At 40.1% G+C, this 17,655-nt stretch overlaps 1 protein-coding gene across 1 annotated transcript in view; it reads right to left on the reverse strand.

The window, feature by feature from the left end:
- The window catches only part of NRIP3 (nuclear receptor interacting protein 3), a 38,650-nt gene that overhangs the window by 7,292 nt on the left and 13,703 nt on the right, over nucleotides 1-17,655 (reverse strand). Inside the window, exons 3-4 of the mRNA XM_089521140.1 lie at nucleotides 15,800-15,882; nucleotides 931-1,070 (exon numbers count right to left, since the gene is read on the reverse strand). Coding sequence (XP_089377266.1) covers nucleotides 931-1,070; nucleotides 15,800-15,882 — 223 coding nt within the window. The remainder of the gene's footprint in view (nucleotides 1-930; nucleotides 1,071-15,799; nucleotides 15,883-17,655) is intronic.

The raw sequence follows: 17,655 nt of genomic DNA on the forward strand, positions 1-17,655 counted from the left end.
ATTCTTCCAAACTAGCCGGAGTAGAACCTCCTCCACCTTTTTTATTCTTCTGAGGCTGTAATCTTATACTATATTCACTTCCCTAGGAGTAAACCCCACTAAACCCAGTGGGACATTCCCAAGTAAGGTGACTATGGCCTAAATGGGGCTAACAATCATGATATTGTTGGACTCCCAGCATTCTTCACCACTGGCCATGATGTCTAGGACTTCTGGGACTGATAGTACAACAATATGTGGAGGTCTCTGCCAGGCCTAAATTCATTTATTAGTCCTAAGTAGAGTAGGTCTGCTGGAATCAATGGACAAAGCCAAGTTTCCCCTGATTCAGTCAATTTGAATCAGTACTGACAGCTGGTTTAGGTCTGTGTGCTCCAGTGTACAGGGGACAACCCTCTATTTGAAGGCATCTGCTAAGTGAGACATCTGGTACAAGTCCAGATCAAGACTAATGAGTCACACAGGTTTTCTCTGCTGTAGCAATACATATAAAATATTTCTACTTATGTGATAGTAATCACTTCCAGATCTGTACTGCCTGTACTGCAGACACTCAGAGGTTACAGGTTGACTCAGCCAGGCATCCTTCAGTAGATCGCTAAAATGAGTATCCAGCTTGTTGGGGGCAATTAGCTTACACTTAGTAAACCACTTAATACATCAGTAAGTGGTACAGAAATGTACTTGCTATTGCTTTGGGCAATTTTTTTTTAATGTGATCTGGGGATTTGACACATCAATGTGATCTACTGGGAACAAGTGCAAGTGTGAAAACTGGTCTCCACCACCTCTCCAGTTATGTGCCCCTACTTTACAAGGCTATGGTTTGTCTTCATCAACATGGGGGATGCTGTGGGGGGACCTTCTGCAACTGTACCAGATGGTCTGGCATTGATGATGTCACAGTACGTGGCTTGTATAAGTGCTTACCTGCCACAATAGCAGTACATTCCACAAGGATAGTGCCCAGAGTAAGAGAGAGATGCTCTATGTGGCCAATCACTTTCATATAAGGTGGCAATGAAATCTTCTCACACTCAGGCTTGTAGGATTTCATATTCTTCTTTAGCCTGCACATGAGAGAAAAACAGGAGTTTTCTTATTTTACCATGACAACAGCGGTGGAGAGGTTATTCTACTAGCATTTGGTATGATGAAGGTAGTCAGTAGCAGATAAAAATATATTCCACCTGCAAACATCTATTGATTCTATTGTTTTGTTCTATTTAGTTTAGTCAGTAATGGAAAATCTGTGATCCCAAGTCATTGCTTCACTGCAGTTCTCATCATTCCTCATGCACTGAATAGGCAGTCTTAAACAGATGGAGATCTATATATTGAATTAATATACTATTTGTTGGAATGGTTGAGTTTTATTGTATTTGTTACAGTATGTACATTTGTTATGTATTCACATTTTATGTTATGGAAAATTTAATAAAAAATCTCAAACAGTAAAGAGATGGGGAGTGGAGTCCAAAAATTACAGGAGGGGTATATGTTCCTCAGCCCTGGCCCAAGTGCTAAGAATGTATTACAGGGCAGAAAATCCCCATTATAAACAACAATAAAATAGTGTAATATCACTAACAATAACAATAAAATCATACATTAAAATGCTCTGTGATTTAGACATGACTATTTTCCAAGAGCAGGTCTTTAATGCTTTGTTCACTATCCTGTGGGAAGATATTCAGTGGTAGAACACATTCTTTGCATATGAAGGGTCCAAAGTTCAGTTCCTACCATTTCCAGGTACAGCTGCCAGACAATATAGAACAAAAGTGGGCAGCTACCTGGGGTTCAGAGGCTGCACTTAGGGTTCTCAGGTGAGGGCTATCCTGGGCCATGAGATTTCAGAACAAAACCCTAAGACTCAAGGATGATCCTCCACTTGTTATGTCTCAAGGGAAGATGGTGGTGTTTGAAGAATGATGTCACAAGGAGGAGCCCCTGGTGATGTCATTCAGCATGGTAGTAATAATAATAATAATAAATATTTATTTGTGTTTCCCCGCCTCTCCCAAGGATCGAAGCGGAGTTACAGACTACATTAAGTGTCACCACAGTTGCACAGGGTAAGCCATTTAAGTAGAAAACATCAAGTCTAAAAACTGAGGGAAATATATGGACTTAAATCCATATATAAAAAGATATAAGAAATCAAGAAAGAAGAAGACGACTAGGAATGGGAAATGCAGCTAGGAAAGAATTAGAAAAGATCCTAAAATGTAAAGAGATATAATTGAGCATGGAAGTTAGAATCATACAAGGCATTGTTTTCCCTATTACATGTATGGTTGTGAGATCTGGACAGTGAGGAAAGCAGATAGGAGGAAAATAAATTCATTTGAGATACTGTGCCGGAGAAAAGTGCTGAAGATACAATGGACAGCCAAAAAGACAAATGCATCCTAGAACAGATCAAGTCTGAAATCTCCTTGGAAGCCAACATGGATGCCGGCCATGAAAGCCTTCGACTTCACAACATGTTAAAGTTGACGTTTTTGTACTTTGGTCACATCTGGACGTTGGATCATTTAACTGGACAAGGGGGGATTTATTTGCCTTGTTTTTCAGATCCCAAACAGCCTTGAGAGAGCCTCTCTGGGGCTGCTTAGACGCCTCCTTTTCTTCACACGAAAAAGGAGGGGAAAAAGAGTTCTTAGTCTGGTACTGGTACTGAGATTGAAACATAATGGTTCAAAAAGTGCAGTAATTAATATGTTGAATGTGGATAATTAGAATGTAAATTAATAATATGTATAATAACAATGTGCATAACATGCAAATTAGATGTTCAGATGTGAAGTAATATGGCAATTCTAAGCCTGGGGGAGCCAAAACATGGCAAATCAGCTAGATTCAGGATACAGAGTTCTTTTGAGTTTTAAAAAATGGGAGTTGAGGCCTCAAAAATTGGGAGTTGGAGCTCCAGGGAGTTGCTTGTGTCCCATAGGCTGTGCTCCCCACCTTGGTGAAGACAGTACTGAGCTAGCAGGATCAGTGATCTGACAATTTAAGGCAGCTATTATTCCAATATGTTCTTTATCCTGCAAGTGAGATCTCATCCTCCTCACAACTGAAAATCTGACTAGTATTTGTTCTGTGCCTTCAATAGTAATAATAATAATTAATTCGTATCCTGCTTTTTCCCCAGAACTGGGACCTAGATCAGCTCACTAAGGAGTTTATCAAACAGGATGGGAGGCTCTCAATTTCGAAAGAGAAGATAGCGAGGTCAATTCAAAAATTCACACAATTACATGATTACTTATCACACCTTAAATTTGCTGTAATGGCCTCCCCGAATGTGACCCAGATTCTGTGCAAAGTAAGCCATCACATCAGTGGGTTCTTAATTGCGAATTGACACCCTTGTGCATGTTCAGTGAGACTCCAGATGACTGGAGCATAGCATATTTAGGCGAGTGAGAGAGAGGAACCAAGGAACCGCACAAGTTACAAAAGAGGTTGGCATGGGGGCTGGAAGAATGGTTGAAAGAACATGCTCTATTCACATTAAAATGAGCACATATTCACTCTTGTCACGTTAAAACGGGAATATAATGGCTATCCAATAGCTCTGGGTCCATGCCTCTTAATTAGCAGGCAGCAGCCCCCCTCCCCCCCCCCCCCCCCCCCCGCAATACTGAAGGACAAGCAGAAGCAAAATGAAAGTGGAATTGCAGCGAGGCTTCATGGGAACCCCCCTTCCAGATTTTTTTTTTTGGGGGGGGAACCAGGACCAAAGGAGACATGCACATCACACCAAACAACAGTGCACTGAGTGCAAAGTTGCCTAGGAACAGGGTTTGTGACTTCGCTAGTTCACCGAATTTACTTAACTGTGGATTGACGTGTGACGGCGTTCGGAGTGCGTTTGGACTGCCAGTGATCTCGTGTGGTAACCTTTCGTGCAATAATGTGAATATGCATGATTCCATTCAGGATGACACTGGATTATACTTCCAATTTCAGTTGTGTGATATTGTCCCATGTTAAAAGAACAGTCAAGTCATTTCTGATTTCTGGGGTTTGCTTGGCAGGATTTGTTCATAGGGCCTTGTCTTTGCCTTCCTTTGAGGCTGAGAGAGTGTGATTGGCTGACGATCACCCAGTGTGTTTCCATGGCTAAGGGGGGGATTTTAACCCTGATTATGCAGAGTTCTAATCCAACATTCAAGCAGTACATGATGCCAGCTCTCTTCTTATTAGTATAGCTCTTTACAAACCTGTATCATGCTGCTTATGAACGCTGCTAGTCCTTTGTTCTGAACCATTCACTCAGTAACAGGAACTGAAGGATTCTGAGACTATTTAAATAATTGCTAGCATGCAGCCAAGTTAAATGATAGGTTGCTTTGCACTGTAAGAACAGTCCTATAACCACCTGCAATTATACAAGTGATCAAAATGATGTTTTAAGCTACTGTTATATCACAATAAAAAGACAGATACTCCCCTCACCTCGGACTTCCCAAGAGCATTCCAAAAACTGAAAAAATAGATTCTAATTAATGCCAGTGAAAGGGAGAAGAACCCAGAGGAATTACTACTAATGCGATTACTTTATATGAAGCCAGAGTGGGCAAAAGTTTAATGTGGAAACAATGCAACTACGGGGAGAGAACAGGGAATATTTATAAAAGAGCCATAATCTGCTCATATAAATGCGTTTTCAGACAGCCTAGCTTGCCCTGGGGTTTGGGACTTCCAACACATGCTGTTCTGGGAAAAGCTAGCTAATTTGGAATAAAAAACTGAGAGAATATATTCTGGATCTTGTGTTTGTGTCTGTCTGTGACTTCTGAGATGCTTTTGTAAAAAGAAAGAAGGAAGAAAGGAACGGATGTTTTTGCTTGGTGACAGATTGTGACAGCTGGCCCTCATGGGAAATAAGAACAAATCAGTGAGATGTTAAAAACTGGCATGCTTTGCATCTTTTGCTAATACACAGTGTTCTATTAGTTTGTCAAGTTACAGAGTGGATCCTGTTAGTTCCTGACCTCTGCCTCTACATGCTTCACACCAGCCTTCTTCAACCTAGATGTGTTAGACGACACACATTTAAATTCCAATGCCCATCTTGGCTGGCAATGGTCGGAGCTGTAGATGAGAGCACCAGATTGGGGAAAGCTGATTTATACTGAATAACATACCTGGGATGGGTTTCTTTCAGCTGATATTATTATTACCCCAATGCCCTCTACAAATGAGATTCCCCTCATACTTTTAAATTTACTTTTTCTTAGGGTATCAACACCATGGTGCTTTTTAAAGAGATCAGACAGGCTTCTTTGGGTATCCAGTTTCTACAGATTGTAAGGGTTCCAGTTTCTGATCATTCTAGTACTACCATAGATTCTGGGAATTGTAGTCCAAAGAAGTAACTGTTCTAGGCTCTGGAATTCCTTCCATTCCTGACAAACTCACAAAGGTGGGTTTTCCATTCTGGATAGACAGCTTTCTGTTGATGAATGCCCTTACACATAGGAGTTTATCAGACAAGGGAAATTGGAAGTATAATCCAATGGCAATCCGAACGCAATAATGGGATTTCATGTTATTGCGTGATAGACTACCACACACAATTTTGGGCAATGGCAAGCTATTTTCAGGCAATGGGAAGTCAGTTCGAACAGCAATTCGTATTCATGTAAATTTGCTGAACTAGCAAATTCACGTGAATGCGTTCTGGCCCCCCTTTCTTTTCATTTGAAATTAAGTGAAATTCCTCCCGTGTGATAAACTCCATATTCTTGAGGGACAGGCCTGTTCTAGGGGCACTTTCTATTCCTATGGGCCTTTCCCTAGCAGCAGTGAAAGGAGAACAAGGCAAAAGAGAATGAACCTCCTATAGCTGTTCATGATTATGTAGAATAGGAAATTTCAACAGGTACAGATCGATCTGCAGAGGTGGGGGAAAGTGTATCTGCTGGAATTCCTTTAGCATAATTTATCACAGAGCTTGGGAACACATGGACCTCCAGATGTTGTTAGAGCGCAGCTCTGTTTTCTCCCACCATGGTCTCTGCTAGGTAGGACTGGGGGAACACATTGCCCAATAACATCTGGAAAGCCAGACATATGCCGCCCTGTCTTAAAAATGGAGACACCCGTCCTGCTTTTCATTTTGTCACCCTGGATTCTACGGTCCTTTAAGAATCAATGTGGGGCAGTGGTTTGAGGATGGGACTAAAATAATAACAAAGACATATCTTTAGAGGATAGCCAGCCATAAAATTTACATAGCTAATTATCTTAACACAAATTTGTAATGCATTGGTCACATAAATCCTGTTGTCTTTTTATTTTTATTTAGAATAGTTTTTTTAAAAAAATGCTTCTGATGTCACAATACATGGCAGGTTGGGCTGTTATACAACTTCTTTTATTTTCATTTTATTTCTATAATGCTAGCCATTTGCCATGTATTTCTTACAGTCCACTGATTAAAAGCCACAATTCCCTGAAGCTTTTCTATTCTTTGCTCATTCCCTTTAGCACTGTCCTCATTGTGTTCTGGCACAGAAATTATATATTTTTAAAAAGCAATCCGTCTGAAAAGTAATATTCCTTTCCTGTTCCATGAAACCCTCATTCTTGTGTGTCTCCTTTAGCTATCTTTTCCCTGCCCCCCACTTTGCAAGCTGAGTCATCCATTACTGATTCATGGCCTATGCAGGGATAAGCCAGTGCTAAAGGCAATGTGATGCTGTTTCTCTAAAGGATCTGTTTTCTTAACCACTGAATGTGTTACACAGTGAAGTGAAAGACACAAAAAGAAAGGGCAAGATCTTGTAGAAAGGGGCAGAAAACTATGCCAGCCTACCACTTTTGGGCTTGCACTGCTGCTTGCTATACAACTCAAGGCTCTGGGGTACCCTCTTATAGCTGGGGAGAGAACATAAAGCCCCAGATGGAAAAAAGAACAGCTTTCACAGTCCCAGCTGTTCATGACTGTAGTGAAATGGTTCCCTTGAGAGTATGCCAAGCCACCTTCAAATGGGGGAGGCCAGTTGCACAAGGAGGTACAGGTTACCTCCTTCTGCAATGACCAAAAAGGACACACGTGATAATCAGAGGTTGCACCAGTGTATGGAGTATATCACACAGAGCTTTTTGGAGCTTTTTCAGCTCAGATCGAGGGTGACTGCGGATCCAACGATGCGGATTCACGTCATAACGTGAATGTGTTATCACATGCGATTCATTTCTATTAGAGCTCCTTCCATGGCGCTTCCACAGTGAATCCAAAGTGACTCCTCATTTTGGTGAATTCAGTACAAAAGTTAATTCACACAATTCGCATTCAAGCTCACTTCGATTTTACTCCAAATTGGTCTGGTGTGGAATGCAACTTTGCTTCCCTCCCGGTACACCCCCAAACCTCCAAAGAGGCAAATTTCCCATGATGCTGCGCTGCAATTTTGCCCCAATTGCTTCTGTTGCTCGGAAGGGTAGATGACAGGGATGGAGGAAATGAACAGGAGGCTGGGGGGAGCAACAAACTCCAGCTCCCAGAATTCCATAGCCTCGAGCCAAGGACCCCACAACAAACTCCAACTCCCAGAATTCCACAGCACTGAGCCAGGACAGTGAAAGTGGAATTAATCCGGAGGCAACTGTTACAAAGGAATGGAGAGTGGATTGGATTCAGGGAGGTGGTATTTTAGGGAGCATGTAGAATAATTATAATAATTATAATTTTTAAAAAGTTTTTAAAATAATAATAATAATAATAATAATAATAATAATTTATTTTTATTAGTTTGCTGAGGCACCAGAGCTCTCTAGCAGACAAGGCTCAATGTCTCACGACACTACAGTTCCCAGAATTACATAGCACTGAGCCAGGACATTTAAAGTGGAGTTAATCTGGATTATTTCCCAGTGCAGATGCAACCTAAGAGAAGGCAACTGTTCCAAAGGGAAGGAGAGAGGATTGGATTCAGGGAGGTGGTACTTTAGGGAGCATGAAGAATAAGGGAAACCGGATCATTTCTGCAATCCTCCAAAATGGGTCTCCTTCAGATCCAAAGATTTACTTCCAAGTAAACCTGCAGCTTCTACACTGATTATTTTGCAGTGAATAATAATAATAATAATAATTCCATAATAATGATAATGATAATGATAATGATAATAATAAAAAAAATGGATGGGGACTCTGACATGGAGGATAGATATAAATGTGGCTGAAATGGATGAGGAGAATAACAGGAAAATAGATGTAGATATAGCTGAAATAGATGAGGAGAATGACAGGAGGATAGATGTAGATGTGACTGAAATGGATGGGGGCTGGAGGACCTGTTTGAATTTGGCTGCCAGGGATGGAAAAATAGAAGGGAGTCATTCACATGAGGCTGTCATTCACGTGAAAGTGGAACCAGGCTCCCTTCTTCACCCTGGAAGTGCAAAGGTTCAGAATGCGTTCAGACCCCCACTTAGCATGCGCAAGGGTCCCAATTCGGACCAAGTTGAATCCGCATGGTATGTTCTGGTGTGGTAATACAAAGTGCGCTCACTCCGCTTTGTGTGAATCCACATCACGTGACTTGCTTGGAATCAAACTGACTCCGCTTCCCCCTCGATTCAGAAGAGCAACAGAAAGGCAACCAGGAGTGGTAAAACATCATGTTTTAACATTAATTCACATTGCTAGATAGGAGTGACTCCGGATCTGGTGTGAAAAAACACTTTTCGCATTGCTAGAACAGGAGTGACTGCGGATCTGAGCTGAAACCCCTCATGTGTGATAAGGACCTATGTCAGCAAGAGCATTCTGGCCAAAAGCGTCTAGTCTCAGTAAAGAAAAAAGAAGGGAAGAAATTGTTTATAGGCTTTGAAAAGTAATGTACCTTCTTTTTCCAGTTATTTTGTCAAAAGTTGAAATAATGATTAAGTTACATAGAGGAAAATATACACATCTATATACAGTGGATATAGAGGGCTGACTGTGATGGAGTGGATGACCCTTGTGGTCTCTTCCAACTCTACGATTCTATGATTCTATGATTCTGTCTTTGATTTGAAAGATGGAAAGTCAAATGCTTTTATCTATTTTTGTTCTTGTTTGATTCACTTTCATATTATCTATTTATCTATTTTTGTTCTTGTTTGATTCTCTTTCATATTATGCTATAAACTAAAATATTTAAGACTTAACTACTTACCATACCTTAAACTTACATTAATTATATATTGTCATATAGAATCATAGAATCATAGAGTTGGAAGAAACCGCAAGGGCCATCCAGTCCAACCCCCTGCCATGCAGGAAATCCAAATCAAAGCATCCCCGACAGATGGCCATCTAGCCTCTGCTTAAAGACCTCTAAGGAAGGAGACTCTATCACCCTCCAAGGGAGTGTGTTCCACTGTCGAACAGCCCTTACTGTCAGGAAGTTCCTCCTAATGTTCAGGTGGAATCTCTTTTCCTGTAGCTTGCATCCATTGTTCCAGGTCCTGTTCTCTGGAGCAGCAGAAAACAAGCTTCTTCCCTCCTCAATATGACATCCCTTCAAATATTTAAACAGGGCTATCATATCACCTCTTAACCTTCTTTTCTCCAGGCTAAACATCCCCAGCTCCCTGAGTCGTTCCTCATAGGACATGATTTCCAGGCCCTTCACCATTTTAGTCGCCCTCCTTTGGACACGCTCCAGTTTCTCAACATCCTTTTTAAACTGTGGTGCCCAGAACTGGACACAATATTCCAGGTGGGGCCTGACCAGAGCAGAATACAGTGACACTATTACTTCTCTTGATCTAGACACTATACTTTTATTGATGCAGCATAAAATTGCATTGGTCTTTTTAGCTGCCGCATCGCACTGTTCACTCATGTTCAACTTGTGGTCCACTTGGACTCCCAGATCTCTTTCATGTGTAGTTTCAGTCAGCCATATTGTCATATCTATCTGTCTATCTATGAATAAATATTTTGTAATAAATAAATGAATAAAGTCAACTTCTTTTTCATTTCATCTTCTGGCTTCTTTCAATCAGTTAATATAAATATAGTACACCCTCCAGCTGCTGATAAAAAGGAATCAGAAGTGGCAGAGAGTGATGCTGGACTGGCTTGATGATAAAGCAGCCAGGAGAAGCTGTTCAGAACAAAAACCTAGCTTATCTTCCCAGAACATTTCTGTTGGATGCAAATGATACTGGCTACTTCAAGGCAATAACAAAAAGGTGGTTTTAAACCAACCCCTGATTCAGTGCTGACTGCATGATGTGTGATCCCATGCAATGGGACATCTTTAAATGGGGCAGCTATGCTGGAGAAGCATCACTCTTCCCTTCTCTCTCAAAATCCCTGACCACAATTCTCCTGTTGTGGGGAGGGGACTCAAAATGCCAGTAACCTTCAGCACTTGGTGGCTGGAGACAATAATGAGATTAAAGTGGTGATTTAAAGTTACTGCAGAGCTGATAGAGGGAATTCCTTCTCAGTTTCAAAAGATTTGGGTTTTGTTGTTTAGTATTGAAATAACGTTGTGTGCACTAAACCCTCCTACTCCAGTTTGAAACATAAAACTGACAAGCTTTGATTTTTCATCTTACAAACATTTTGCAAATTTCAGCTCATTTGTTTTTATATCTTGAAATTCAGCAGGATGTCTCTTTCGAATTTGAACTGCCAAATAGGCAAAGCGTTATAATGTTCTCTTTCACAGTACCCATTTATAGCGCTATGATTCCATTTTAACTGCTGTGGCAGCATCCTAAGGAATCCTGGGATTTGTAGTTTGATTATGCACTAGAATACCCCAGTAGTGAATTCTGAATACTTCACAAAACTACAAATGCTGGCTTTCCATAGGATGGAGCCATAGCAGTTAGAGTGGTATAGAGGTTCAGGAATTGTGTAATGCAAAAGAAACTGTGAATAGACAGACTGCATTGAAGACAGGATTAATTAATCAGAACCAAATAAAAAGCAACTGAGACAACAGCATTCTGCTAGGTTTAGTACAGTAAGACAGAAACACAAAAAATTGTTATTACAGACCAGCACTGAAACAAGCACAACTGACTTATAGGGAAAATAGTAATATATTGTATCACCACTCAGCCTAAATACCCTAAAGGTACAAGATCCCATCAGATCTTGGAAGCTAAGCAGAGATAACCCTGGTTAGTACTTGGATGAGCCTGTCAATGAATACCAGGTGTAGGAAGAAGGAAACCACCCTTAAGTATTCCTTACCTAAGAAGGCACACACATACATCTTGTATAAATTGTAGGGTGGAAAGATTACATGGAAGCACCCCTGATCAAAGCAAATGGTAAAACCAACAAGGACAATAATCAAATTTCCAATTCTGAAATTTTCCATTTTACCAAGTGGCTTAAGTCTTTTGTGGAAATGTAGACTTTTAGCTGAATCTTTGACCTTCTATTAACCTCTTTTAAGAGAGAAGGAAGGGAGTGCTTCTGCTTCAAGGAAGCCATCACAACATAAAGACTTAAATGCTTGTCTTTTAAATTAAAAAGGCAAAAACTAACATTGGCTTTTGCACTATCACACTGTCAAAGAAGAGTTAGCTGAGCTACATATTTCTCACTGTGTTGGCACAGAAGGTTGCTCTGTTTTGTCCTAGGGGATAAGAAAGGACTTTCTGCTGAAATACATGACCAAAGGCTTAATCACCATATGGTAAGTCCCAGACTCAATGTTCCTTCTCCTTCCGCCCCCCCTGCTCCCTGAAAAATATAGGCTTTCATCTTCCGTCCTGACAGAAATTAGAAGATCTCTAGCAAAAGCCTTCAAGCTTTTTATTTTTAGAATCAGATGTTCTTGGGCTCAAGCCTGCCTGGCTACAAGTCACACCTCCTGAATGTAAAAACTACTTCAATCTGTGTTCTTCTGTTCCAAAGGGTAGACTGGAAATCAGTGGGTTCAAATTATAAGAAAGAATATTCCCACTAAACATTAGGAAGAACATTCTGATAGTAAGAGATATTTCACCGTGCAATAGACTGGCTTGGAAAATAGTGGACTCTACTTCATTGGAAGATTTTAAGCAGATATTAAGTTGTCTTCTCTCAAGAGTCCTTGGGTTGGACTAATGGCCCTTCAGGTCCCATTTATGATTCAAGAGCCAGATTTATGATTTAGGCTGTGGTAACACAGTGGCAAATTTTATGCACTCCTCATGTGCTCAGAAACATTTCTGTCTTCCAGTATATCTATATAGTCATAGCATAGTCCTGTCCCTTTAACCGTCATGGCGCCCTCCTTTTGTATTCTGGAAGATACTCGGAATTGTCTTCTAGGCAGCTCTAGAAGTGTAGTTCACATGTAACTGAACTACAGGTTCTATGAGCCTGCTTGAGTTACAAGATCCTCAGCAGAGAGCTTTCTCTCAGTCCTAAAACCTTACAGGTGTGTTTGTTGAGGACACAGGAGAGGGACTTCGCAGTAACTGCTCCCAGGCTGTGGAACTCTCTAGCACAGGAAACTAGTCTGGTCCACTCTCTGCTGTTCTTCTGCTAGCAGGTAAACACCGTTTTATTTGAACAAAGCATTTGGTGACTAAGTGCACATGCAGAAAAGTCTTTAATGGGGTGTGTCTGCTGTAGGTTTATCGTTTTTGTCATTTTAATATTGTTTTAAAGTATTGATATTTCAATAGTTAGTTGTATTGAATACCAGGACTATCTTCTGACATTGAACACAGACTGAGGTTGAACAAAATTAGCCCAAGCAAGGGTTAGCTTATATTCAAACAAAGACCTAGGGGGCAGGACATTATGACCTTCAGAGTACTAATTCTTTTATACTAATAGTGAAATAACTGATATTCCAAACATGGGTCTGTGTCATGCATATCACACCGTTCACACACGAGGATGGCATTAGGTTCAAGGTTTGCAGACATATAAAAAAAATTTTAATGGACAAAATGTTCTAAAGGATAGGAGCCAAAAACTGCCCAACGAATACTAAGCACACTAAACAGCCATATTGTAGGGAAAATGGAAATTGTGATGTAATGGAGTATTGATTCCTAACCTTTAGTCTCCCAAATGTTTTTGAATTTCATCTCTGAGAATCCCTGATATTTTATCATACTGGCTAGGGTTTCAGGGAGTTGAGAGCCAAAGGACCTGGAGAGCCAGGGCACGTTGGAATCCTGAATGGGTGCCTTCCACGTGGTAACATTTTGTTTCAGGTCCTAATGTTGTTTTTAAAAGCTAAACTGTATATAAAAATGGTGCACAATTATTTAAAGGGAAGAGGAGTCCATATTTTTAAAACTTTATTGTGTTTCTGGATAGAGGTACTAAGAAAATACTTGGAGTCTACTGATGAAACATAAAATAAAATGGCTAATCAAATCAATCAACCTTTATTGTTAAGCCAACAGCCACAACAACTAGGAAAATTAGAAAACATTGTAAAGGAACGAAAGGTGAAATACAATCTAGCAGGTGTAAATAATTTGTGAAGACATCTATCATCACTTTTACAATCAATGACATGCATACCACCAAACTGGCATCTAATTTTAGCTACTAACATATTGAACAATTAATCTGAGCAGGTTTCCAATTGGCGAGCAGAGCTAGAGCACATAAAATAAAATGAAATAAAGACACATCCCCCTTACTTCCCTTGCATTCCGTTTGGCAAGTTGTTTGGGCATCAGCTATGACTCTGAACGTTTACCAAGCAGTTAAAAATACCAGTTAATATTAAGGTTTTGTAACACTGCTACCTATTTTGGGGTACAGAAGAAGGAATTTAGTAGATTCTGGTGTAACTTTGTAAAGCCCAGGAAAATTAAATGAACTCCAAAGATATCAAAATCAACTGCTGCCCCCCAGCAACCCAGCCCAAAAGCCACAAAATTATATGGAGAGGGCAGAAGCTGTCATGAGTTACTTATGTTGCTAATATGGCACCACAAGTATTATGTAGAGGTTGCCCATCTGTCAGATCTAAAACACTAGAAAACTGCAAATACAACTGTTGTCTTTACAGCTGGGATGAGATAGCCATCTGACTATAAAATGTTCTTACACCATTCATAGTAGCCAGTGAGCAAACACCAATAAGTAAAGATTTTCAGAACACAGAGATTGTGTTCTTTACCTATTAATAATTCCCCATCGATTTGTCTAGGTTACCTACAGGATTGCCTCCTCCCATATAACCCTCCACATACACTCAAGTCTTCTGGCAGACATTTGCTCCAGTCAGCCAGGACTAAGTTGGCGACTGTCAGACAATACTTTTTCTTCAACCGCTCCTAGACTGTGGAATGACCTGCCAGAAGAGATTTGACAGATGAGCATGCTGTATGAATTCAAAACAGCACTGAAGACCAATTTCTTCCAGCAGGCTTATCGAGATGATTTTTAAATTGTGAATTTTAAATGATGAATTTTAAATCTGGATTGTTTTAATATGTGTATATCTCATTTGTCTTTTTAAATTGATGTGTATTTTAACTGATGTTGTTCATCTGTTAATTATTTTTGTTCCCTGCCTTGACCCATGGGGAGAGGCAGGTAAGAAATATCATCATCGTCATCATCATCATTAAAGACACATCAATAGTAGCCATTTGGGAAGGTGGTAAATGTAATTCCAACCCAGGAAGCTGCTGTATTATCTCAATTCAGACCAGTTTTATACACATTAAGTCCAATTTTTACATCATATTAGTAGGCAACATTCAGATGCTCTGGATTACAAATCCCATAATCCCTGAGCATTAGTATGCTGGTTGGGCCTTTGGACACTTGTAGTCCAAAATGTCTGGAAAGTACCAGGTTGTTTTTGCTGACTATCAGAAGCTCAGCAAGCTTTCAGACAGGAGTCCTAACAGTACATGCCTGAGGCTGACCTTCGGCTCTCTTTGCTTTTGAAGCATTTGAGCTATAGCTGTTCTCTGTTGGATGAAAAATCATTTCAGAATAGAGTTGTCACCATTTTGTCTGTCACTATTCCTTCCCTTTAGAAGCTGTGCTGCAGGCAGAAATTCAACAAACATACTATTTCCTGGTAGAGAGGACAGAATAACTTGTGAAATTTCTGCCTATCTTCAAGCTGCTAAAGGAAGATAGGCCAACCCAGACTCAGAAATATGCTAACCAGTTCCAGCCATAGTGATGCCAGTGAAAATATTGCTGGCTCAACTACAGGTAAGGAAACTATTTTGCAGCATAAACTCCCTGAATATATAATGATGGCTATGCATATGGCATGTGAACTGATTGGCAGTGTTATGCTCATTTGCAGATAGAGCTGCTTTCCCTAGCCACTGGGTGCAACTATATTGTACTAATAGTTCATTACAGGGTAATGATGACTGACTTCCAAAAGCTAGCATTTATTTACTCAGCATTTCAGATGAGCATTCAGAGAGGAAATGGTTCTTGATTGTATACCTATGGTGAAATCATTTCAAGAGTATACCCTCATTGAGAAAATCTCAGACCATTTTGGAGTTCCCAACCAATCCAAAATCAGAAGGAAGGAATTCAAACTGGAAGACCTTAGGGATATGAGTATCACAAAATCCATCTCTATTAAAGTTGAAATTGAAATGGCTATAATTTTTTTTAAAAAAATACAAAAAATAGAGGAACTGGAACATTTTAAAAGCAGCTGAAAAAGTGGGAAAGCAGAGGATTTAGCAAGTCCCTGATAAGTCAGGACAAATGCGAAGTATGAGATTGGCTTCAAACAGACAGAAATTTGTGGGAATTTTTCAGCTGTTTTTTAAAAATAATTTCATTAGAAAGTAGCTAAGAAAAGATTTCACTTACCCTAATCTTTCCAGGCAGGCAGATGATATGATATTACGTTGGCATCCTGTATCAACCACAACCTGCAGTTCTTTCCCAGCACACTGTTGGGCAAAGGGCATTAAAAGAATCAACTGAAGGTAAGCAAATGCTTGAAATTTTAATTAGCACTGTAGGGTAGAATTCTAGAAAAAAGCACCATCTTTATTACAACGTGTTGTCTGATGGCCTTTTTCAGTCAGCAGCAGAGGGGAAATTTCTTTATGGACTAATAATTTTTAATATTAGGCAGAGATCTTGAATAAACCTGGCAGAGTGGGAAGTTCTGCCAGTGTGCATATATGGAATCTAGGATACTGGAAAAAGATGGAGACAGACAGCCCCATGGTGACATGAAAGAGCTTTCCCAACACATGCACAAACCCATGGTCAATAAGTGTCCATTTGGGTTGGGGATGTGAAGTTGTGTCCAAGCGCTGAGTAGCAGCCTTCAGAGTACTAAACAAATCTCTTGCAGAAGGAGGTAAAGATACCTCCCTATGCAATATTATTAAAAAGTAGGTCTATTTGTGTAACTCCTAGTTACTCCAAGGTAAAGCCTCAATAAGATTCCAGCCTAATTCTGTGGCTTTAAAAGTCAATATGTATTTCACATATATTTGAAATGAGATTGGCTGTTACTCCCTACAATACTAACTGTTTAAACCTCTCCCAGGTTAACAATATCTTCTGCATGATACAACCTAAATGGTCTCAGGCATTCATTTATCAGGAGAACATGGAATGTGTTATCTTAGCACCCTATGAATACAAGTATAATCACTAGGAAGAGATTTCCACAGTCACTGTGGATTAATGTGTTCCTACTGCCAGAAAGCTGTGCATGTCCTTGTAAAGATCAGCATGACAGTGGGATCTCCTCAGAAATTAATGTATTCCTGTGGAAATTGTACAACCATGATGCATTATGAGAATGAAAACCTAGTGTGGGGAACAGCCTGCAGCTTCATTGGGCAGATAACCTCCCCACTTCTGAGCACATAAAGGTGTGATCATGGGCTTTCCCATTATCTGGACAACATAGCTGAGGACTATAGTCCCTCCTCCAGGTAAACAAAAGGTTAACGATGGGGGTCAGCATCATAGAGAAGCAACAGAAATCATGAGAGATAATTGCCCAATGACCATGGACCTGCTTGAAGAGAAGTGTGGAATGCTTCCAAATGAGAGGTTATAAAAACTCAGAGTACCATGAGGCACAGAGAAAGACAAAGAGACTGCACAGGGAAGTCCCAGGAATGGTTTGTTGCTGGAGTGTTCCTGGATCTTCATGGGTTAAGTCCTGAATAAGCACGGCATTGTCTGAAAATCTTCAGCGCCATTGCGTGACTTTGCCTTTTTCCTCCCCGTTTTCCCCCATCTGATAATCTCCTAAGACTTTGGGACTGATACAAATGGAGCTGCCTGCTTCACCTTCCCCAAGGAAGCATGTTGATAGGTTGGACAAAGGAGTCCAGACTCCTAGCTTCCCGTGAACATCCAAGACCCAGAACACCATCTGTATTATGAGTAGAATAGGAATGTTCAGCTATTGGGGCTTATGTTTCTTTTAACCTTGACTAAATATGGCCTAGACTGTTCTGTAACTTTGTAAGTACTCCTAAATAATGCCTGAAGGAAGGTGCCTTCATGTACAAGATGCCCTTTTGCTAAGCCTTTTATAGAAAGATTGGAAAAGCCGAAATATCAAAAGCTGTAAACAAGGAAATAATATATGATGTATGAATGAATATGTTATTTGTTATGTTATTGTGATAAATGTTTGTCCAATGATTATATTTGTTGTCAAAATGTTGATTTTAATTTGTTTTTAAAAT

This window comes from Sceloporus occidentalis, unplaced genomic scaffold, assembly GCF_023333645.1.
Source record: "Sceloporus occidentalis isolate IW3139 unplaced genomic scaffold, rSceOcc1.0.p SCAF_4, whole genome shotgun sequence".
Taxonomy (NCBI): domain Eukaryota; kingdom Metazoa; phylum Chordata; class Lepidosauria; order Squamata; family Phrynosomatidae; genus Sceloporus; species Sceloporus occidentalis.